Source organism: Mastomys coucha, unplaced genomic scaffold (assembly GCF_008632895.1).
Source record: "Mastomys coucha isolate ucsf_1 unplaced genomic scaffold, UCSF_Mcou_1 pScaffold18, whole genome shotgun sequence".
In the NCBI taxonomy this organism is placed as follows: domain Eukaryota; kingdom Metazoa; phylum Chordata; class Mammalia; order Rodentia; family Muridae; genus Mastomys; species Mastomys coucha.
Window position 1 is genome coordinate 47,961,235 of NW_022196900.1, and position 25,303 is coordinate 47,986,537.

Here is a 25,303-nt window from a genome sequence, read left to right on the forward strand (position 1 = left end):
TTTAGCAAAATATAGAGAGATCTTGAGTTGGAGGAGTTCTCAGAACTTACACTGATGTTTAATGATTTGGTAGAAGAACTCATACAACTTAGTGTGTCTGTGATCTGTTAGGATGATAAGATAAAATATAAGTGAGAAAATCCATCCATGGGACTTATTAACATGGAAATCAGACAAATGTTTCCTGTAGCCCTCTGCCCTTAATTCTTTCAGCATAGGGTCATGATGGAAATCATGCAGAGTCTCCTGGTGGCAGGTGTGTGAGAACCTTGGGGTATGAAGGTGCTGTTGTGTTGTTCATCTGAGGAGTCTTGTACATTGCTATTTTTCAGGTTCTTGCAGTTAAAGGACAGTGGGAACACCCCCCGCCCCCCATGTGCCAATATATCACCCAAGGGCAGAGTTGAAAGAAGGCTTTTCAGTGGAAACCTTGCCTGTTTTAATTCTTTATGGCACAAATATATACTTAGGTGTTGATTTGGTTAATTTGGGCTGTTCTAATTTTTAACATAATAGCGCTGAAATAAGTAATTCCAATCTCCACTCTTTTCCTCTTTCAACTTTAAAAAAAAAATGTTATTGTTTGAGACAGGATCTCTATAACCCAAGCTGGCTAGTTACTCTTAGCATAGGCCAGGCTGGGCTCATACTCATGGCAAGTCTACAGCTCAGATTTCTGACTGCTAAACTAAAGGCATTGACTACTGTGCTTGACCTTTTGAGTTTATACATAAATATCTTACCAGTGTAGTATTATACTTCCTCCTCCTCCTCTTGTCTTTTCCTTTCCTCCACGTTTGGTTTCTCCACTCCCCTCTGCCTGTGCTGAAGGTAGATCTTAGGTTCTCATACCTGCCCAACTCCTCTTCTCTGAGCCATGTCCCCAGTCCTGTTCTGTGTTACATATATGCAAGTTTCCATGTTGTTCTTTGTCCCCTCTCCCTGCTTTTAGTTAAAGGAAATAGTGCTCAACAGTGCTCCCCTCCCCCAATATATGTTTCAGACATCATATTTTAATATGACAGTTTTAATTTTGTCCCACATATTTGATATACTCTGATACAGAAACAATACATGCAGTTGTATGTATTACTTTGGGATAAATTTTATCTCCTAAATTTAGATTTCTCATATCTTTTAAAATAGTGAGTCATATATAGAGAAACACATTTTTATGCATGTGTGTGTGCCTGTACACAAAATGTATGGTGTGCAAGTGTGTGGAGGCCAGAGTAACCCTCTTTCTCAATGGACTGGAGCTTGACATTTCTGCAAGACTGCCTGAACTGTGAGCCACAAGGTCTGTCTATATCTCTCCTTAATGTGGATTGCAAGTGCCTGGCATGCTAAGCCACTTCTCCATGGATTATGGGGCTCATACCTATTAAGGAGTCACTTTCTTTACCGAACCTGGACTAGAATGCTTTTAAAAAAAAACACTTGATCATGAAAAATTTCAAACATACTTAGAGAAGCATGAACAGTCTAGGAACCTAGTGTTCTTGTAATTACTTATGAGCAGTGTCAATTACATGCTATTCTCTAGTCTCTAATTTTGAGATGTTATTTTTGAAGCATATCCTAGATAAGAAATGGGCTTTGTATGTGTTAATGACATATGTATGTGTATTGTGTGTTAACATGTGTGTGCAAGTTTCCACCACCTGTGGAACACAGAGAACAATTTCAGATATTGTTCTGTAGTCATATCATCTACATCTATCTGTCTGTCTGTCTGTCTGTCTGTCTGTCTATCTATCTGTCATCTATGTACCATGTATGTATGTATGTATGTATGTATGTATGTATGTATGTATGTATGTTTGCATCTAAATCTCAATCTCTCTCCCTCCCTTCTTCTTTCCCTGCCTCTCTCTCTCTCATTGCCTCAGAGTCTCTCACAGACCTGACCGTTACCAAGTAGGCTAGGCTAGCTGGATACCTAGCCATAGGTGTCTCTCCTACCTTTGTAGCAGGATTATAGTTACTCACAGGCTTCCAGAACCTCACTGAAGTCCTATAGCTTGAGAGGCAAGTGTATGACCTACTCGTCTTTCCAGCTATCAGAAGTAGAGTTTGAAACTTTCTCTTTAGAAACAGTCTATTACTCCCCCGAATTATGTGTGTGTTTCACTATATCTTTATAGTAGATAATTTGAATATACATCAAAACTTTAATATATAATGCAGTTAATTTTCTTATAATCTGCATTAATGAGATTGTATGTTCTTATAGTTCATATTAACTTATTATGTGCATATGTTTGTATGTGGGAAGGTACACATGGACATGTGGAGGCCAGAGTTAAGCCTTGGGTGTCACTTACAGTTATTGAAGCAAGATCACTCACTGAACCCAGAGCCCACTCATTTGGCTAGAATGGCTTTTCTATAAGCCTCAGGTCTCCTCCAGACCCATCCTCCCCACACTAAAATTGTGTTCCTGTGATATCTGACATTTTTTCCACCGTTGGTGGGGCTTGAATTCAGGTCTCTATTCTTATTCTTTCATGATAAGCACTTTACTAAGTGCAATCTCCCTGGATCCTTGTTACTATCTTCTTTTCTTTTTTTAAAATCTTTTTAAAAAAATTTTAATGTTCTTTTTAAAGTTTCAGATTTATGTGCTTTCCCAGTTTGGACTGGGAGGACTCTGTATTAAGAAATGATACCACTTTTCTCTTGGAATATTAAATCATTGGTTGATAATGTGTGTGCGTGTGTTCATTTGTACATCTATGGGTGCATGTACAACAGTGTGCTTTTAGAGGATGGGATAATTTGCATATTAGGTTCTTTCTTTTCACCTTTGTGTGCGTTCTGGGATTGAACTCAGTTTGCCAGGCTAATCTGCTTCTTCCTGGCCAGGCGATTTGTTTTATTCTTTTTGCTGGGTGCTGTTCTTAATCCGTATCATTTTTCACTGTGATAGTTTCTATCTGGACTGGCTCCCAAAGGCCCACCCACTTGTTCAAGGCCTGGTTGTCCCTGTGACACCACTAGAAGTGTTGAAGCCTGGAAGAGGAGTGGTTAGGAGGTTGAAGTAGGCTATTGGACTGTGTGCCCTTGGAGGCATAGGGAGCCTCCCGGCCCCTTCCCACTTTTGTTTTCTGGTGGCTATGAGGTGAACAGATGTCCTTGATGACATATTCCTGCCATCACGTACTGTACTTTGTAAATCCATAGTGGCAGGGCCAGGAGGCCAGGAACTAAACCTCTGAAGCTATGAGCCAAAATAAACCTCTCCTCATTAAATTGACTGCCAGAGGCATTTTGCTACACAGCAGAACTTAATGTACTCTAAGAAAGCTCTCATTGTTAATGCTCAGTTGGTTCTTACCTGTCTCAGGATCATGCTCATATTCGCCTTACATTTTTTCTAAATTCTTAAAAGTGATTCATTAGGCTTAATTCCTAAAATCATGTGGAATTTTTTTCTTGTTGGCTTTCCCTTTCCTGGTAGTGATTGGCTTTTATAAACCTCCCATTGATCAGTTTATCACCCACCCCCATCATACGCCTGTTGTAGGTGCCAGTGTCATCTTCCTAATGCTTATTTCATCTCTAGTCTGATGATTTGCCCTGAAGCAGAAGATGATGTAAGATAAGAGCATACCAGATCTGTTTCCTGTCGTTCCTTAACAGCACTTTGCAGTGTTCACTTCAGGCAGTGTTCACTTCAGGCAGTGTTCACTTCAGGCAGTGTTCACTTCAGGCAGTGTTCACTTCAGGCAGTGTTCACTTCAGGCAGTGTTGTTCACTTCAGGCAGTGTTGTTCACTTCAGGCAGTGTTCACTTCAGGCAGTGTTCACTTCAGGCAGTGTTCACTTCAGGCAGTACACTCAGTCTTCGCTGTTGCTCATTGCTTCTAGAGATTTATATCAGCACCACCCCTCAAAATGTCCCAGGTAGTTTCTTCTTCTTTAGAAAAGTTAACTGTTACTTCAGCCTTTGTATGAGTCTTGGTTAGTGTGACATTCTCATCAGGTCACTTGTGTGCCATCATTCCTTGTGGACCTTCATAGTGAGGTTAAGACCTTATAGAGTCACGGTATGAGCTGTAAAAGTTCCATTTTGATATCATTATCATTGAAGTAGGAAAGAAAGTTTTTGGAGTCAGATTTGACCGTTAGCCAACTGTGCTGATCCATTCTTCTTTTTTCCACTGCTGAGGTATGGAGTAGCACCTTACTTACACTTTTAGGGTAAGGTTAGGTTACACTGTTAGTCTCTGCTGAGTTTTTATACCCTAGGAAGTTGACTTGACTCTCATGGTTTCTTTGAGTAATCTCTCTCTTCTTTTGTACTAAAATAAAAAAAAATAATAATTGAGTTCCTCTGGTTTTAGTGTGTAGTTTTTCACTTAGTCGTGTGTACATAGTTTTATCCCAATATACAATTTTTACACTCTTGGTTCCATTTCTCACAGAAAACACTTTCCCAGTGATACACAAGTAACAATACTTGACTTTCTGTAGTTGAGAGGAGAAATATTCATGCTATACATTGCTTAGAGATTATTGGCTTTTATGTACCAATCAGATCTCCGTTTATTAGGAGCTCACTTGGTAGAAATGTAAAAGCTGTATTTGTTCATGGAAGGAAATCAATGCCTTCAGGACTTCAGTTATCCCAGTGTTAGCAACTGGCAGAGTTAAAGTTTATTATATTACTTTTTCTTTTCAAGTAGTTACTTTTTCACAATGTTTTAAGCCAATTATTTTGATGGTTTAAGTTTCTAGTCATATTTTCTTGTGTGTCTTTAGGCCCTTTGATGTTGAGAGATACTCAGGAGCCAGATGGTAATGAGATGCCCCGGGAAGTCACATTTATTTTGGGGGATAGCCAGCACATCTCAAACTCCTCCACTGATCCATTATCTGAATTCACCTTACAGTAATGTTCAGTGATTCTTAGAGCTGTTGCATTGTTGAATTTATTTCCCGATATATTGGGAAATTTATATGTTCAAATCTGAGCATGTCTGCTTTTGACATCACTGTACCTTTTATCTGACAGGTTCAATTTTCTGGTTCCACGTTAATTTGATTATCATACTGTTAAGTACTTGACTTTGCGAATGGTTGGCTTTTAATATCCACTTATAGAGAAAACAGTGGCAGCATTAATACAGGATCCACTTTGCTGATGGGAATTCAGGCAGCTCGAGAAGAGTTTTGGGATCATTTATATATGTTACAAGTACAGCCTGTACGTAGGTATGAGGATGACAAGGCGAATAGATGACATGGTGACCTTGTAGGGCTCAGTGGCAGCCACAGAGGTCTTGGAGCTAGATGTCTTTGACACAGTCCTCACCTCTATTTGAGCTTCAGTTTGTCACCTGAAATATGCTACAGTGTGTGTAGGAGATGGATAGTGTTACCTAACTTGTTCTTGGAGAAGTCACTGCAGATCAGGCACTCACACTGGATTAGAATAAGGCTAGAATGCTGTAGCACATAGAAAGATGATTGTCTGGCCTGTTTGTTGGTCTGTCTTTTTCTTCTCTTGACCTTAATGACTCCCAAAGGCTAACCAGCACAACTTTAGTTAGACCATCAGTTCTCAACATGTGGGTTGCTATGTAAAATCGAATTTTTCCTACTGGCTCCAGGCTCCTGGAATAATGACTCCTAGACTTAAATATTTTTGCAGATACCTAGGTCATAAGCTTTGGCTATTTCCTGAGTAGAATATAACTTATTATTCAATTTATTCTAATCTAAGTTCTACCACATAGCTGGTTACCCCGTGTTCCCTGGGCCAGTGTCTTGCTTGGCTCTATTTCAGAATTCATTCTGCCTATGGGATACCACACCTTCAATTATACCCTTTCCTATAGGCCATAGGGGTTTTAATTTACAAGTGATGCCACCATATAGTACACAAGAGATTCTGCGTCACTACCCATCTCAGGGTGGAAGGGTTGTATAGGGTGGTATGATGGGATGTCAAATGATCCTTTCATAGGGATTGAATATCAGGTATTCTGAATCTCAGATATTCTGCATATATTTGACATTTACATTACGATTTATAACAAGCAAAAGTGTTGTTATGATGTAGCAACAAAATAATTTTATGATTGGGTGTCACCACAGTATGAGGAACTGTATTAAAGGGCTGTAGCATTAGGAAGGTTGAGAACCACTGCTTAAGACAATTTGCCTAATGATGATGTTGTGATATAACTATAATTAAATCTCAGAGGAGTAAAATTATACCACATTTATCTTACTTTTGATGCCTACACATTCCTTATATGTGGAGGAAATAATTAGCATTTCACTACCTATCAGTGGACTGCTTTCCAATGAATAACTTAACCAATAAGCAGATGCTATAATTAGAAATGTCAAGTAATTGAAGAAGAAGGAATTAATTAAATTTAAAAAGCCTAATTGTATATGATGTCCTTTTTTGGTAGAATGAATTGAGTGATTTTGTATGTGTGTGTGTGTGTGTGTGTGTGTGTGTGTGTGTCCCAGATTTATAGCTCCTGAGTTTGAGAGATTGTGTTGCCTCAGTTCTTCCAGGAGCTGGGAGTACACATGTGTGCTACTACCACATCTAGTTAAGATTTTAGTTCATGCGCGTGGACGTTTTGTCTGCATATTTGTATATGTACCATGTACATGGCCTGTGGTCAAGGAAGTCAGCCTAGAACTGGAGTTGCAGATAGTTGTGAGCTGCCATGTGGGTGCTGGGAACTGAACCCAGATCCTCTGCAAGAACTAGTGTTTTTAACCACTGAGCCACTCTCCACCCCTCAAATAAAGGATTTTTTAAAAGGCCCTTTAAGTATTAAAATTCTTGGATTCATTTATGCCTATGCTTATAGATACCATTCAAGCATACTCCTTTTTTGTGATATAAAATTTGTTTTTATCTTTTCATTTATAATCTTGTACATATTATTATTTGATAGTCTTTGAGAAGTGGCAAAGAAACTTGCATACATAGAATTAGGTCCATATTTCACAGGATCAAGTTTTAGGCAAAACTGGACCAGCATTTGTTGAATTCAAAAATGTGGACGACTGTGTAAGAAAGCTGTGGGCTCGCTGTGGAGTGTGGGTGAGGCAGGGTGCAGAATGCTCTTCTTTTACCAGGTGACCTTGGAGACACGATGGCATGGACTATGATTAAGTGAATGCACTTGAAGACAAGGGCATGAAGGGAATGCCCCGCCATGTCTGTGTTACTTCTGTGGGGAAGGCAAAGCCCAGTAAGGAGGAATCATAGCTCTCGCACATGGTCATGTGGCTCACAGAAGCACAGCTGCTAAGACAGCACTGGGTGTCTTCCCCTTGCTGTACTTGTGTTTGCTTAGGTTAACTGTAAACATCACCTCCTGTTTCTTTTGCTTTAATACTAGAAACGAGTGCTGCTTTGCTTGCACCACACCTGAGCTAAAGTGCCAGGAGTCCCCTGGTTCCCCATGCAGGTCTTTGGAATACCCTTTGATCCTCAGAGACTTAGCCTCGCTGGCCATGGGGCAGCTCAGCACAAGGATTCAAATAACATGAATCATCAGTGCACCTTGTGGTGCTTTTGCCTAGTGTTGGTGACACGAGTTTGGAAAGTTGAAAAGAAGCAGATATGGTTTTGTGTCTGCTTCTCTCTTCTGTTTGATGATTACCTTGTTCTTCATTCCTTTTTGCTGCTAATTTTTCCCTTTATGTGTCCATTTGTATATTTTCATTTAGTGATAACTGTGTGTCTTCTCTCTTAAGAAAGAGGGTTAGTTGTAAACATTATATAGTCTCATATTTGGTGACTGAGGTTGTAACAAAGCACTTTATATTGTAATCTCTAAGTAAATCATGGTGCTTGTGATTTTTCCTATAGAACTATCTGTAAGATTGTGTGTGTGTGTATGGCCTTTGGAAGGCTCGCCAACATGTATATTTTTCCTGGAATTTGGAGTTAAATTATTATATTCCAGTTTTAATGTACTTGATTCCAGGGAAATTCTGGCTGTGTTTCACTTGCTTTTTTTTTTTAATGGTATAAGGCTCATAAGATAACTCCATATTCCTGTAATAGACAGTCTTTGTTTCTTGTCACTGTGCCAAAAAGAATAGAAGAGTACATTGAGACATAAATTCTCATTATTCTGTGGCTACAAATAAATGAAGATCCCTCTGAGTTTCAGTTTTATCATCTGGAAAACAAAATAGTTAAATGAAATGAATTTGACAAAACCTTAAAGCCTTTCTGACTTTTTTTTGAGACATGGACTGATGTAGCCTTGGCTCTTCTGGAACTTGCTCTATATCCCAGACTGGCTTCAAAGTGACAGAGATCTCAGCCTTTCTTACTCTTAACAAACAAATTCATGATTCTTTTTTCTGGCTTATAAAAATCAGCAGTGTGAAATTGATCTCAACTGATTTCTTAGTATAATATTGCTAACTATATGGATGTTCTTATGCAATGAATATATTATACAATATATAATATTGTGTAACATTGCAAACTATAAGTTGCTATACGGTAGATCTCAATTGTATTCTTACTGCTGAATACTGATGCTCTATCCCCACAGAGCAGCCCTGTCTCAAATTTCCTTCCTGTATCAGCTAGGAACTACTATTACTCTTTGCTCAAAAGAGTCTGGCCTTTTTTAGTACTTTATAAGTGAATTACATGGTATTTGTTCTTTGTGCCTGGCTTGCTTCTCTTAGCATAATTCCTCAAGGCTCAGCTAAGTTGTTCCATATGATAGGGTTTCCTTCTCTTTGAAAGCAGAATAGCAAACAGTACTGTGTTCCTCTATCCATCCATAAATGGCCGTGGTTGACGTGTATGTTGTTTCTGTTGTGAATAATTGTGAATGATAATTGTAGATAATGCTGCCATGATTATGAGTTTGGAAATATTTTCTTGAACTCCTTGTTTCAGTTGTTATAGGCAAATGCTAAGAAGTGAGTTTACTAGATCATATGTTAGTTTTGGTATTTTTTTCACTTTTTACTTTGTTGATGTAAAAAACTCTTAATTTTTTTGTTACTTGATGGGTTTGGTTATTCCAATTATTTCTTGATTACCACTTGTGTAGAGAATCTCTTTGCTTTTGGCCCTGTGCCTCTAGCTCTAAGTGTTCTGCAGCATCTAAACAGCTGGCTCTAGCTGTCTGCTGTATCCATTCAGCCAGTATGTCTTTTGGGTGGAGCTGAATCCCTTAACCTTAAATGAAATTAGTAGTGTGACCAAACCTGCAGTTGTTAACTGCTTCCTGTCTGTCTGGTAGCTTTTTGCTCCACTTCTTTTGCTACTTTTTGTTTGTTTGTTTGCTTGTTTGTGTTTACTCTTGCATTGCTTCTTTGTTTTCTTTTGTATATTTTATGGTTATTTCCTATACAATTACTATGGGCATCATATAAAATATCATTTAGATGCATCATTCTTTTTCAGCTGGTAACTTGTGTACATAAATGCCAGTCAATGTACAGATCCCACCCTTTATTTATTTTTCTTTTTGTTACCGTTACTGTGTCTATTTATGTATTTCGTAGTTACGGTATTTATGGTCTTGTCTCTTAACTCATTTAATAGAATTAAAAGATATATATGGGGCAGCTAAACGGCACAGCAGCTAAAGGTTCTTGCTACCAAGCCTGATGGTCTGAGTTTGATCCTAAGAACCCACAGGGTAGAATGAGAACACTGTCTCCTTCAATTTAAGCTCTTACCTTCACACGTGCATGGTGGCATCCCTCCCTCCATCTCCAACTAAGTAAATGCAAAAAAATTGTTTGTGTTTCATATGATAAATGTTTCATTACCATATTATAGGATTTTGACTATTTATGCATTTACTTTTCCAGCAAACTTGATAGCTTTCTATGCTTCTGTGTTGCTGCCTAGTGTACTCGCTTTTCATTTACAGCAGGTCTCTTTTACCATTTCTTTTTAGACAGGTTTAGTGGTGATCTCATTTAAGCTTTTATTTATCTGAGAATGCCTTTCTTTGTCCTGATATTTGAAGTGTTTTGGTTGTTTTGCTTGTTACAGTATTCTTGATTTGCATTCCCCTTTTTAATATTGCATTTATTTGCCTAGTTACATAAAATGCATTTAATAATGCATTTTGCATATGCATTTACTTCATTCTGGCTTATGAAATTTCTGCTGAGGAATCTGCTGATAGTCATAGGATTTTTGTAAGAATACCATGTTTTAAATCAGTTTGTTCATCAAAGACTTGAACTCTGAATCTGAAAAGAGAAAGCATTGTGCTTTCTGAAGCCAGGTAGCAAGATAATGGACAAAGCTCATTGAGCAGCAGACTCTTAACTCAGGTAAAATCCAAGCGTTGTGTTGTTTCTGACTGTGAAGAGCAGAAGCAGGAGGCATGAGAGCCAGTACTGACATTCAGTAAAGAAATAACATGTCAGTAGGGAAACAGCAGTTCATTCTCCCAGGCTAAAACTGGGTTTTCCTAGTACAGTGTATCTTTGCATTATTCTTTCTACTACATGACTACTGCCAATTTATCCCCCAATTTGTTCTACTACATGACTACTGCCAATTTATCCCCCAATTTGTGTGTGTGTGTGTGTGTGTGTGTGTGTAACCTATTTGGCATCCTAATTTGGGGTATTATATCTATTTCCCACAATTATATATTTTTATTACTTAATCATTTTTTTTTTACATCCCAATTGTTGCGTCCTCCTGGTACCCCCTCACAGAATTCTTACCCTTATCTCTCCTCCCCATTGCCTCTGAGAGGGTGTCCAAGCAGGGTCTCCCCACCTCCCTGGAGCATCAAGTCTCTATAGGTTTAGGCATATCCTCTCCCACTGAAGTGAGACAAGGCAGCCCTCTTCTACATATGTACTGTGGGAAGCCCTTCAGTGTCAACTATTATGTCTTAAGAATGATATCGATGATGCAAAATCAAAGATTATTTAGCGTAAATATTTCTGATTTTTCTTTTTTGAACCAGATAGAGAAAAAGGCCGATGTTTCTTGAGGTCCACGAGTCTTAAAGCAACTCTACTTTTAGGGCATAAATACAGCATTTTGTTCCTCTACTGACAATATAATTAAAACATTCGTTTAAAAGCCACATGATTAAATACACTGTTTTATAAAATGCCACTAAATGCACTGATTGCCATTCCCAGAACTAAGGATCTGTCAGAGTGTCCTGGTAGAAACCATTACGTAGGGGATAATTGATTGAGACCTGTGGAAGGCAATCTAAGATAACCTTTTGTTTTTAATTAAAATGGGAAATAAGAAGCCAGTTCAAAAAATTGTCTTCCTTCATTTGTCTCAGCTGTGAGCAATGGAGCTTCTCTTCTAGCGAAGTCCTGTTACCTGTGGAAATCCTTAAGCATTCTAGCTGTGTACTATGAGGCAGCCCAAGTGCTGCAGTGATAGACTAAGGCAAGGATCATTAGCAAATTCATTTTTTAACTGTCACACGTTTTGGTGGTAGGGTTAAGAGGACATTTTCCTTCCCGAAATTAAAGTCAATGCCTTCTAAGAAGCTTAGAAGAAATGGGTTTCTAAGATAGAAGAAACAAGTAAATTCTGGATACAAACCTTTGAAATGTGCAGTGTGGAAGATTAGTTTTTGGATTACATTTTGCTCTATCAAGCTAAGGCTTGAATTATATAAAGAGTCACACGTTATTTTAAGTAGAGTTTTTTTCATGTTCTTTTGAGACAGCATGGTTTTTGTTTTTTTGTTTTTTTGTTTTTTTTTTGGTTTTGTTTTGTTTTTTTTTGTTTTGTTTGTTTGTTTGTTTTGTCCAGGCAGGCTTTAAGTCACTGTATAGCCCTGGCTGGCCCTAACCTATAGTCCTCCTTAGCACCCAATCCTGTAGTCTTCCTCTTCAGCATCCCAGCATGCTGGGATTGTGGGATGGCACTGCACTCAGCTCTTTAGTTTGATTTTGTATTTTTCTTTTTGTGAAGTTATTTTTTTTAACAACTAGAATGTAATTATGTCTTTTCTCTCCTCCTTTGTACCCCCTTCAACTTTCTCATGCCCCTGCTCTCAAACCCCTGCCTTATTTTTTGTTATTTTTTATTATTATTTTTTGTTATATATATATGTATAAATATATGAGTACAACCTGCTAAGTCTGTTTAGTCTTGTTAGTATGTATTTGACTTTAGGACTGATTATTGTATAAACAATTTTGGGGGCATCCCCAGGAAAAATTAACTTTCCCTCTCATTAGCCGTTAGTTGCTTATATTTCCTTCTCTTGGGAGAGACCCTTGTGAGATTCCACCTTTCCACATTAACATGTACATGACATTGTCCTTCAGACGAGTTTAGGTAGCCTTACTGTGGAGGGATCCTAAGTGAAGCTTCTCTGTCATTTCTAGAAGACACTCTCTCACAGCAGATTTCCTGGTTGTATGGCTCTTAGAATCATTCTGCCCAGTCTGCCCTCCATGTTCTTGAGGTGTAGATATAAGAGTTGTGGTCTACATGTATCCAGTGGGGCTGGGCACAGTGCAATCACCTGCTCTCCACATTTCACCAGTTGTGTATTTTTGTCATGCTCTCTGTCTACTCCAAAGAGAAGCTTGTTTGATAAAGGATGAGAGCTCCATTTTCCTTTGAAAGAATGATAAGTATTTAGAATACCTTTGGGAATTTTGTTAGTCTAGTCAAGAAGTGATAGTAGCTTGTCCTCTAAGATCAATTATCTCACTAGCTCTGGATAGGTGGGTCAGATTTTAGTACCTGGCATGATTTCCCTCCTGCTAAGCAGGCCTTGAGTCCAATTAGGTAGCTTTTGGTTACCATTAATATATGTGTGCCACGATTACGCTTTACAGATATCTTGTCATGCTGCTCATTGTTATGATTTGTAGACGTCACAATTAGATAGGAGTATTGATGGCTTCCCGCTTCTGGCAATCTGCATAGCTCCTTTTGGGATTATGAAAGCCAGTACACAGGGAGAGGCTTTTAGATCAGTTATGACTTAGATCCTTTGAGTCCTCTGTCTTTAGCAATAGGGACTTAACTTTAATCTCTAGGAGGCAACCAAGTATGCCCAGTTCTCAAGTTGAATCTTTAAGTATCTTATTAAGCTATAGTATGCATAAAATTCAGTTCACTCATTGAAAGTGTATAGTTCAATATCTTTCAGTGTATTTATCAAGTTATACAGATATTGGAAACTGTTTTAGTTTTTAGCGTACTTTGCTTGTAGGACTAGTACCCCAACCAAGTAATTTTAGCTGGGATTTCACTGAATAGAATCAGTGTGGGAAATATTGCCTTAACATTTATTCAGTGACCTGAGAATAAATTGATTTTCTTCATTTTATTGTGTAATGCATAGATATAGAAACAAGGGCTTATAGAGACATGTTAAACTGCTCACCTCCTTTGTAGGACCTTCTTTTTAATTATTTCATATGAGAATAACCTAATTGGATATATCTCTATGTGGAGTTGTTTATTATTTGTATAGCTTAAGTGATGACTGTCTGTTTGAACTATAAATTTCTTATGGGTAGCCTATATATTAACTTTCTTATTATTTGGTATCATAGTTGTTTAAGAAATATAGATTTTAACTTGTGTTTGAAGTTCATTATAATAGAGTTGGAATATTAGTGTTAGTATGAAATTGCCATTAATAACAAATAGCCAACATTTCTAAACCTAATTCATCCACAGTCATACTTTCACTTTGAAGAAATAAGAGATGGGCATTGATTGGTAGAGCTCAGACCGTGGCCTAATTTATATGTCCTTTACATTTGTCTTAGGTACCAAATCTGATCCCAGTTTTAATGTTCAAATTAGGAAGACCCTTAGACCCTGTATCATACAATCACATATTGTATACTTTGCCTACACTTGGTGTTCACAAGGTTAGTATATCAATTGACTGATTTTTTTTTTGTGGGGGAGGGTAGAAACCTAAATGGTTAGTATTGATTTCTATTTCACATTATTAAATTTTATGACCTAATTTTACCAAGATTATTTCTTCCCTTTAATTTTTGTTTTATAGTAGCTAATGTTTACAGATGAATTTAGGGATTTGTTTAAATCTCTAAATCTCTGTTTCCACATTTGCTGTTCTCTGAGGTTAGGCCCTTTGCTTCCCAAATGGCTGATTAGCTCCTCCCCAAGCTTTCTCCCTTGTTCTCAGAAGATGGGTACAAACTAAGCTTGCTCTCCGGTTTTTACTCATAGCAAAGACTTTAAAATGTCCTTTGCCACCTTGAAGTCACCCTCCTTCATGGAAAGAGTTTAATATTTTTCTAGGTATGCATAGGGCAGATCCTGCGGGTAATTCAACTGCTTGGGACCACACCGCGACTAAGAGCTGTCACGTTGCGCCTGCTGACATCTCTGTGGGAGAAGCAGGTAAGCTTACCTATACACTTGATGCATATTAAACATGTTCCTTTCTCTGAAGAAAAATAATTATGTGACAGTGCTGCTCAGATTTGGAAATAGTGGTGGGTATCATCAATGACTACCTTGACACACTCTGGTTTATTGTGTGGTATTTGATCCATAAAAGTCACTTGTGTTTGACTCAGAAATTGAGAACATAAAATAATATTATTACACTACTTCTGACATTTATCTCTCCATTTGTGTGGTAAAGTAATAGAAATATAGTTGTGACTAGAGACTTTGTAGAAAGGGTGTGAGCTGGTTACTTGTTTTTCTGGTATGAACAGTGCACGGGTCTGTAAGGAAAAGCCCCTATAATAACAACAGCATTATTCTCTGCTGATTAGCAGAGATACATTATAATTTCCAAATGCAAATGCAGGATTTGGAGGTGAAAATGCTGCATAAAAGATAATGATTATTCAGTTCCAGTTAGCAAATTGCCTGTTTTTATATTTGTGAAATGATTTTATTAGGATCGTGTGTACCCTGAACTGCAGCGTTTCATGGCCATGTCTGATGCACCCTCCCTCTCTGAGGGCAAGGAGCTCCAGTGGGAGAAACTGATTGCCAAAGCTGCGTCCATCAGAGATATATGTAAACAGAGGTAAGACAACTTCTTGAGGATACATGCCGTGAGAGGGTACCTTTCACTTCATTCTTCTTTTTTCTTTTGGTAATACAGAAGGATACATTATTTTTCAAAAGCAAATAAGTTTTTCCCTTTTAAATTAGATCTTTCATTTCAGTTTGTTCAGTATTTAAATCCCCTTTTGAGTAATAATTTAATATTGTAGTAGCATGATATATGTTACTATAATGTCACAATATGACATGACGTTTTCTCTTCTATAAGTGTCTGAAAACTAAGCAGTAGACTGTAGTCATAAACAATTCTTTATTTTGCTTTTGATTTGTGGTCTCACAGGGTAGCTCACACTGGCCTTGAACTCATGATCTTCCTGTTTCAGCCTCTAGACTCCTGAGATTACAGATGTGTGCCACAGTACACCACTTAGACCAGATTTTTGTAAGCACTTAGAGTAGGAAAGGCCTAATTGTGACTTGTATGGTATTACATACAGTAGAGTAGAACAAGGGAGACAATGATGTTGCATTTCCTTTTACCCTCTAGTCTTTTATGAAAACATGAGGACAAGAGAACTGACTGCTGGTCTAGATGAGGGATAAATTGAAGAGCTAAGGCTGAAACAACACAAGCAAAGCTACCGTTGCTTATGTTTCTTCTCCTTTTTCCCCACTTGATTGGGTGAAGTAAAGCTGAATAGAGGAATTAGATTGAGCGCATTTGATGTAATTTCCAGTTCAGTAGCTTCACATGCATGCTGGACTGTTGCATTGTAGGATTCTGGGGAACATACTGTACTTCTGTCGAGGACCCCAGTGTGAGTGATGTGTCCTGAGAGTGTGCAGGAGGTAGACACCATTGCTTATTACATGGATCATCCCTGTGTCCGGTAAGGTCTTGAGTGAGAATGTGCAAAAATACAAACCTTAACATTCCTGTCTCTTTTCTGTGACTATGCACAGTAAAGCAAGAACAGACTACAGTACAAAAAAGCCACATTTATGTAACTCAAGACCTGTGTGTCTGGATGTCATTAAAACTTGGCATGGAACACATTACAATGACAAGTTCTTAGCCGACATTCTTATTTTCCAGGGAAGGCTGAGGCATCAGAGTAGATAAGTCTTGAGAACTTACTTATGTTCTTTTCTATTCTCTCAAATATATCAGTTTTCCACCAGCTTTGGAAAGCATTTCCTTTTCGGACAATGAGGCAGAAGAATCTTGTCAGGCAGTTTGATTTATTGATAGTTTGTTAATTAAAGAAAGGACCTTATGTCCTTGAGGTTTTCAGAGAGTAGATGTGAACAATTGTTAGGTTTAAAGACATTCTGGGGGTGACACAATGTATGCGGGAGAGGTAAGAGAAGAAGGGCGTAGGGCATGCATAGATGCAGCCTGGTGTGGGATAGGCAGACAGTCAGTAATCCCTTGTATTAGTATATTTATCATCATGGTGATGATAAATATATTCACCATTTTTAGTGTCACAACCATGAATCATCTGATTTCCAATGCCTGCTTTCATATTCACTATCTGATGCCAGAACAACCACCAGACAGACATAGCTTTGCCTTTTCCTAACTTAGCACTGTTAATAATTTGGGGATTATTGAGGGTGCTTGAGGGGTTAAGGACACCACAAGAAGTCCCACAGAGTCAACTAACCTAGGCCCATGGGGGCTCATTGAAACTGAACTGCCAACAAACATTCAGGAGCTGGACCTAGGCCCTCTACACTTGTAATAGATGTGCAGCTTGGTCTTCATGTGGGTCTCCTAACCATTGAAGCAGGGGCTGTCTCTGACTCTGTTGCCTGCCTTGGAATCCCTTTGCCCTAGCTAGGCTGCCTTGTCTGGAGAGAATGATACGTGTGACTTGATATGCTGTGGTGGGCTGGTATCCATACAGGGGTGTGTTCCTTTCTCTAAGGAGAAAGAGAGGGTAGAATGAGGGGAGGGAGTATGAGGGTGGGACTTGGAAGAGAGGAGGGAGTGGGGCTTCGATTCAGATATAAAGTGACTAAATAAATAATGAAAAATTTGCCAATTTTGACAACAGGATTTATGACTTAGAGATAAAAACTCCTTGTAAAACACCATCTTCAGGGCCGTATAGATAGTTCAGTGGGAAAAGTGTTGCTGCGCAAGCATCAGAACCTGTGTTTGGCTCCCCCTTGCCCATACAAAAGCCAAGCATGTTGGTTCCTGTCGTTAACCCAGCGGTAGAGTGGAGAGAGTTGGATCCCTACAATCTTCTGGTTACCCAGTCTAGCTGAAAAAGTAAGCCCCAGGTCCAGTGACAGACCTTGTTTATAAAAAATAAGGCAGCGAATGATTGAAGAAAGGCATCAGATAGCTACCTTTGACCTCCATGTGTCACAGGCAAGTAAACCTGTAGAAGAAATGATACCCATATTACATGTGTGTCCCTGTGCATATGCGTGTGGATGTGCACATAGACACACCTGTATGCAAATGAATTGTAAAAGTGTCTCCTTTTTTAACTGCTGTATAAAAATAAGCATTAAGTTGCAGCAGATCATAAGCATAATATAATCATCTTCAATCTTCAAGAGTATGTGTTGTTAGTATTTAAGGGTGAATCTTTAGTAGTTACATGAAGTTAAAAAAGAATTAATGCCTTTATTATAGTAAAAATAATCTGGGAATAATAATGACTTTTTGGCTCTAATTTTGACTTGAAACTGTCATTTGTTGTAGGCCCTATCAGCATGGTGCAGACATGCTGGCAGCCATTTCTCAGGTGTTGAATGAATGCACCAAGCCTGATCAAGCTACTCCAGCCGCCTTGGTGTTACAAGGTCTTCATGCACTCTGCCAGGCTGAGGTAGGCACTTTGAATGGTTCAATATAACTCTTCAGCTATTTTGCAAGGGTGTAAGATCAAATTTGAGTAAATGAACATTTCAATATTAATTCTAAGATTTGTTTTTCTTGGGGTTTGGTGGAGAGTAGAACAGGATGCATACATTTTTTCCTAAGAGATTTTGGTTCATCAGCTTAACACTGTACAGATACCCTACTTTTCGTCTTATTTGTTTTTGTTATGTTGAGAGGGTATTTATGGAACTGTTGAATATGTTTACTTCTTAATTTTTTGATTAACGAATTTTAGAATCACTTAAGGCATAGCCATAGGTCAGTGGTCCTTGTGTACTCTGAATAAATCATGAGTGACCTGAAGACCGACAAAGGAAGTGTCCCTTCCTGGTGACTGTCTGCCAGATGGGTGAAGAGCAGAACAGATTTGCAAATCATTGCCTGAAATCTATACTGTTCCCAGAGTGACCATATGTCAAAGAGAATCTTCACTGTTTTGAACAAATAGGAGAATCACATTGAAGTCCATCTATTCATCTAACCAGTGTTTTTTGACAAAGTGAGTATGCGCACTGCAGGTTCTAAGAGAATAAGAACTCTCCTAGGGTTGTAACTAATCATGGTTGATGATGATGATGATGATGATGATGATGATGATGATGATGAAACCTGCTATAAGATAAACAACAAAATTCAGTGTTTGTATGTTACTGTCCTTGTGTTAAATACTTTCTATGCCCATTTTCAACAGTTTCAGTATAGTATAGGAATTAGCAGAAGAATAGACCTCAGAGAGACATTTACTCAGAATCTTGGTTTGAGAGTAGTTGTACTATGTGTACACTCCCTTCTCCAGACAGTGAATGCAGTTTCTATTCAGCAAAGGAAGTGTCCTGAGGATAATTCTGTCAGATCTGCTGGCCTGCAGTGGAAAGGGGTTAGACTTTCACAAGACCGATATGCAAGTGGTTCCCTGAGCTTACAGACTTCTATTTTCTGTGGCTTCAATTAGGCATCTGGTACTGGAACATACTTCTTTACCAATTGCATCATTTTCTCAATAAATAGCTAGATCTTATTGTTAATTTTTTTTTTTTCGAGACAGGGTTTCTCTGTATAGCCCTGGCTGTCCTAGGACTCACTCTGTAGACCAGGCTGGCCTCGAACTGAGAAATCCACCTGCCTCTGCCTCCCAAGTGCTGGGATTAAAGGTGCGCACCACCACCGCCCAGCTAAATTTTTTTTTTTAAGAACACCTGAGAACAATATGTCATATACATCCACCTCCCAAAAGGACTATTTTTTTGCCCCTATGCAGCAATTTCTTTAAATTTTTATCCCAATTAAGTTTTTTTTCTAACAAAATAGTATTTTAGTCTTTTTGTTCCTCTAATTTCATTGTTTCTCACCTTGACCCATCCTCTGCTGTTAGTGTAAGGCACAGGTATATTAATGCTTACCTTTTAGGAGATGCACTGAGTTCGTCAAGGAGTTTTCTTAACCCATTTATCTAAGCCATCACTACTAGCCATAGTTAGTACTGAAGGTAGAAAAACATTGTCTGTGATAGAGAATATCTTTGTTTTTAGGTGGTGGTGAAAATGTACTCCATAAGTACTAAGAGCTACTGGGGCATGCCCATTGGTAAATTCACTTAGTCATAGTTATACTTCAGATGGAGAAAAATGAAGAGTGCATTCAGAAAGACCCTTGCTTAATACTGTCCATATTAGTGTTGTCTAGATGTTCCACTTTCCACTGGTTAGGCAAGTTAGGTATTCTCTCAAGGAGGTTCAGAATAGTTCTTCACTGTTTTCCCTGACACTCATATAATATATGAGTGATTTCTTCTTCCCTTGGTATCTTCTCCTTCATTACTAAAGCTCAATTTCCCTCATTGCATATTTAATGGCACCATTTGGGATTGCTGAATACTTAGCCCTAAATCTGTCTTCTGACCCAACCCATTACTTACAAATTTAATTTTGAGCCCACTAGAATACCATTTTTTCCTTGCTTCTCAGTGTTCTTCCTAGAGCAGTGGTTCTCCACATTTCTAATGCAATGACCCTTTAGTATAGTTTCTCATATTATGGTGAGTACCAACTCACCACAAAATTATTTCATTGCTACTTGATAACTGTAACTTTGCTACTGTTATGTATCATGATGTAAAAATATGATATTCAGGATACCTAATGGGTCATTCCACCTGGAAAGGGGTTGAGACCCATAGGCTGAGAACCATGGTCCTAAGGGCACTCAGGCATCTTGTCTACGTGTTTCATTAAATAAAGCTTATCTCTTACTTCTCTCCTAGGATAAAAGAGTTAGTCATTCTCATCTGGTCTCCTTCCTCTTACCATTATGTATATAATATCTATTTTTATATCAAAACTTTTCTTTGAAAAGCCCTCTCTTGACTGAAACTGGCTGTGATGCCACCCACCTTTAATCCCAGCATGGGAGGCAGAGTTTGTGCTTGAGTTTGTGATGCTTCGTCTCTAGAGTGAGTTCCAGGACAGCCAGAGTTACTCAGAGAAACACTGTCTTCAAAAAGAAAAACAAAACCACAAACAAACAAAAAAACAAAAATTACACAGAAGTGAAATCTGATATGTTACGAATCTGGTATGTGGTAGTCTAACACCAGCTGTTAGTATCCCTAAATCATGTTTGGCAGCAAAATGAGAATTAAGAATACATAGAATATTGCCATCAGTCAGTTAACTTAATTTCTTATTTGTGTGTGTGTGTGTGAAAATGTTTTATTTTGTTATTCTTTATTTTCTATGTATTTCTTGTTTAGAGTATAAACTTTTATTGATGAATATACTATATGCCATGTTTTCTTCATAGTACTGCAAATATCCTGAGGGGCTTTGTTTGTTGAAACTCTATTATTGTTAGTTTTGGTAATTAACATAGTCTTTATTGATATTTAGTATTGGGTAGCTTAGTAGGAATAACCTCTCTCTTTGACTGTAGTTTTCTCTCCTTCTTCCTTGTATAAGGCTTTTCACCTTAGGTTTGTGCGTTTTTGTTGTGAATTTGCTGCTGTTCTCTCCTGTGATGTATGCTAAAGTCATGGCATTTATTCATTTCAGCATCTCTTCCTAGGCCATATTTAATATTTACTATCTTGGGGCTAGTTTTTTCTTCTGGGTTGGTGTGCTACCCTCAGAAGTCAACATTCATTCCCTGAGGCCATTTATTCTGTTTTCTAATTGTTAACATGTGTGAAATACTGGTGTAATCACCAGGTTCAAGAGTGGACATATTCAACATAGTTATAAATCTGTTTCCCAGAAGCATTTGGTCATGATTTGTCTGTCTATTACTCTTTATGTCTTTGACTATCAAATATCATTATGGGTCTAGAAAGATAGCCTGAAACAGTGGAGTAAATCAATAAAGATAAGAACACAAACTGAATAACCCTGGCTTTGAGAAAATACATCAGCTGGAAAAACATTTAAAATTGATTTCTAGAGCTTTCCAAATCTTGCATCTGTGCAAGAAGTATGGCAATACAGTGTCATTGTCATCCCCTAGTCCCCCGTAAGCTTGCTTGGTAATGAAGTCTTTGGTTTTAAAAGTCAAAATGATGAAGTTCATTTGTCTTCAGTGGAGTCACGGTCATCTTAAAAACTGCTGGCTGCTCATTCATTTACGTCTCTCCCTGGGACAGTTTTCTAAAAGGATGGAGACTGCTCAAATGCTAACTGTATCAGAGCAATAACTGTATTTACATTATGCATTTTTTGTGGTTCTATTTGGCTAAACAAACAAACAAAAACAAATACAGCAAAGCTCCTGGAAATCTCAGCTGACCAGAAAGACGCTAATGTCTTTTTGATAAGCAGATAATCCATTCTTTCTTTAAGACAGCTAATATATTGATTTTTGACTTTACATATTGCTTTTAGGAAAATATTTTCCTTTGCTAATTTGTCTTTGATAACTAGTATAAAAATTGTCCTTTTGTGATATGTAGATTATATTATTTCATTTTGTGATTAAGGAACAATCTTATAGCTGGTATTCACTGAGCACCTTAGAAATTCTAACTTACCAAATTTCTGTGAAGTGTTCGACTATGTGGACATCTGATTGTTCTTTAGTTGACTCAAATTTATTCTCTTCCTTCTGTATTGTTGCTTTACCAAATGTGATAAAGTTTGAGGGAACATTTTGGAGTTTTCTCTTTTCAGTCATAGAAGGCACAGAAGTGGAGATGAGTGAGTCCAAGATGCCCGGAATGTTACACAGTCAACTTAAAGTTTTAAGAATGAACATAACTTCCAGTGTGAACAAGCTGCCCAGGGTTAGATGAAAAACCAGTCTATGCAGAAATAAAGTCAGTGTATTGCACTCTGAAAGAGGTCTCATTCTCTTTGAACACTTTCTCTCTTAAGGTCTTAAGATGGGGATAGGAGGCACGCTAGGCCAGTGTTTTCTCAGTCAGCTGTGAGTCTGTTGTGGCAAAAATTAATAGGCGTTTCAGAATCACTGAGAAAAGCTCTTTCATCTTGCCCAGAACCATCAGGGTGTTACATTTTCAAAGCCGAGCATTGTACAACTAAGCAGTAGATAAGGATGGGAGGGGCCTTTCCTGGGGATTCTTGACCGCTGGAAGAGTTCATTTCAGGCCATTTGTCACAGCAGTGATTTCCCCTGAGATACCCTGCGCCAGCGGTATGTTTTGGCTATTCTATCCTCTTTTATTTATTTATTTTCTGAAATCATGGTGGAGGGTAGTTGTCTTTGCCCTCTCCCATCATCCTAACCCTTTGTCTAAGGTCTCCTTTACAACTCCATGGGGTAGGAACAATTTTCAATGGGACCCAGCAGGTCTGGAACGTTTTAGAGAGCTACTGTGATATAAAAATGCCCAATAGAAATCTTGCATTTTGTCTAGGCATTTTTAGCGTGATAAATATAATTTAGTATGGAAATGTGATCCATTGTTCCATGGCAGGTTTTCTCAGCTGTGTACAGTAAGGCTTCTGTCGCCTACTGTGGATTTGGTATTTACTGCACTCTGGTCCTCTTTGTTGTTTCTTGGTTTTGTTTGTGGAGACTTTTAAAGGTGGATTGGCTACATAACCTTGTAGAGGAGTTGATTAAGTTTAATTTGCTATGCATTAGAGAGTAGATTTGCTGGTCTTTTTGAACTGCCCTCTGTTATTTGTAGTGTGGGGTCTATTTTTTGATGCCTTCAGTTCTTTTTGGGCATGAAAACTCTTTTTGTACATTTGTTGAATCTATTTCCATGCTGTGCTTTTTATATTCTACACAATGACTCTTTGCAGTTGAAAGTTGTAGTTTGGTTGTATTTTTAACTTTAAAAGGACAGCAGGAACTTGCCTTTTATTAGATATATGTGGATATTATAGCATGTACTCTGCTTTTCTTCAAGCAGGTTTTAAAATATAGTTTCTTATTTTTGAAATAAAAATTTAACTGAATGTGTTATACTTATACAATGGCTACTATTCAGTACTCACAAGCCATGTGTGAAAATTGTGGGGAAATAAAAATAATGTGGTTTTTCTTTAAAAAAAAAATAGACCAACTTAGCTTCCCACTACTTTTTAATTGGTTGTTTTTACTTTTTTAAAAGGAAACACTCAGAGATTATGGGAAGTTGAGTTTTATATCAAAAACTTCAGTATGAAATTTAAAAACTGAGGTCTTGATTTTTTTTGTAACTTCCTGATTTGGCTTCCACTCTGCAGTTTCCAGTTCTCTGCCATTTTCTAATATTTGTTAGGATCTGTGCAATACCTTATCCTTAGAAATGATAACTTTCAGGATCTCCCTTGCTCCATGTGGTTCTTTTAATCCATTGTTAAAGTATATTTTGTGTTTATGGATTCTTTCCTGAAGAATTTTCTTGCTTGAGTCAGAGTCCTGGGTGTGAGGAGTATTAGCTGCTGTGCGTAGTCTGTGAGTGAGCGTGAAGGCTGTGCACAGTGTCCAGCTGGGAGTTTCCGGCGCTCAGTCATACACGGAAAGCATTCTTTAAAAGATCAAACGGGCTGGACACTGGGAGGGTTTTAATGATGCCGGTTAGCATCAGAGCAGTTGGACTCAGTGGCTGCAAATTATGCTCATCTGAATCAATGCCACTGAGCTGGGAATAATGATGTGACTAAACAGATGCTAATTGTCCCCTCTGCCATTCCAGCAAATAAAATATATTGGTTTAAGCTTATCCAAGGAGTAGGTTTTCCTTTCGGGGGAGGGGGTGTAAATGAGGACATAGGGAATATAAAGGCCATCAGTAAAGGAGGGCAGCACAGTAAATGATTTTAATGGTTTGAAAGGCTTTGGATTTTGAGATCTAATTGAAAGCATCATTTTGGTTCCTTCCAAGAAATTAGCAAGGCTATTTCAAAAGATTTTTATCTGGTCTCAAATAACATAAAATCATGGTTTTCATAAAAATGTCAACTAGGATGTGCTTAAAATCATTTCTGTGTTATATAAATGTGTAAAAGAACAGGAATATCTTACCTTTCATCTGCCTAGTATAAAATACCACCAAGAGACTCATTGCTACAAACAGCAATGACCCCTGATTGGAATTAACCTTGATTCTGTGATTAAAATAATATTCATTGTAATTACTGGAGGGAAGTTAATTTGCTTAAGGAGTAGGTGGAATTAAGAGGGCAAGGCATTGGTAAGTCTTTATACAGGAATGTTCTGAGTTCTTCCTCACATGTTAACCTGAAAACAGGCTAGGCACAGTACAATGTGTGCATTTTCTTTAAAGCTGTCAGATTTTATGTTTCAGAGACTTTCCTTAACCATCAGAAAACTGCTTCTTTTTTCATTGGGTGTCATTCTAAACATAGTTTTATATTTTGATTTTGCTTGTGCACTAGTTCTTGTGACTTAGGCCTCTTCAGTAATATATGGAGCTTTGTATTTTTGCTTCATGAGTTTTTCCCCCTAAGAATTTCAGAGTAGCATAATGGAATGCATTATGCCTAAGGTCTGAATTGAGCAGTGAGTAAGATGTTCTCTGGGGCAGTATCCTTCTTATTTCAGGGCTATGGCACTGGGCCTCTACTTATGTAAATTGCAATTTGAGGAATTTAGTTGCTTAAACAATTGATGGGGTCATATGTCTTTGATTTCTAATGATAGAGGTACAGTTAGATGTAACAATGCTATTGACCTGCTCCATTTGTGTTATATTTGCACTCTGAACTGGAGTAAATTTCCTTCTCTTTGACTTGTGTGTCAGCTATGCGAGCTAAGTTACAGACTTTGCAGGAGAATGAATGTCAATATCTTGTATGCCAGGTAGATTTCCTAAAGGGTTTGAAGAATGGAGGTTACTGGTTAAAAACTTCCAGAGATGAAACAGTTGGTTTGTGTGTGTGTGTGTGTGTGTGTGTGTGTGTGTGTGTGTGTGTGTGTGTGTGAATTCCCCAGTGTCTTTTGGGT

At 38.0% G+C, this 25,303-nt stretch overlaps 1 protein-coding gene across 2 annotated transcripts in view; it reads left to right on the top strand.

The window, feature by feature from the left end:
* Focad (focadhesin) overlaps nt 1-25,303 on the top strand; it is a 305,147-nt gene that overhangs the window by 128,501 nt on the left and 151,343 nt on the right. For both annotated transcript variants that reach the window (XM_031377824.1, XM_031377825.1), the window contains 4 exons: nt 13,764-13,868; nt 14,269-14,370; nt 14,883-15,013; nt 17,720-17,846. In XM_031377824.1, the coding sequence (XP_031233684.1) occupies nt 13,764-13,868; nt 14,269-14,370; nt 14,883-15,013; nt 17,720-17,846 (465 nt within the window). The remainder of the gene's footprint in view (nt 1-13,763; nt 13,869-14,268; nt 14,371-14,882; nt 15,014-17,719; nt 17,847-25,303) is intronic.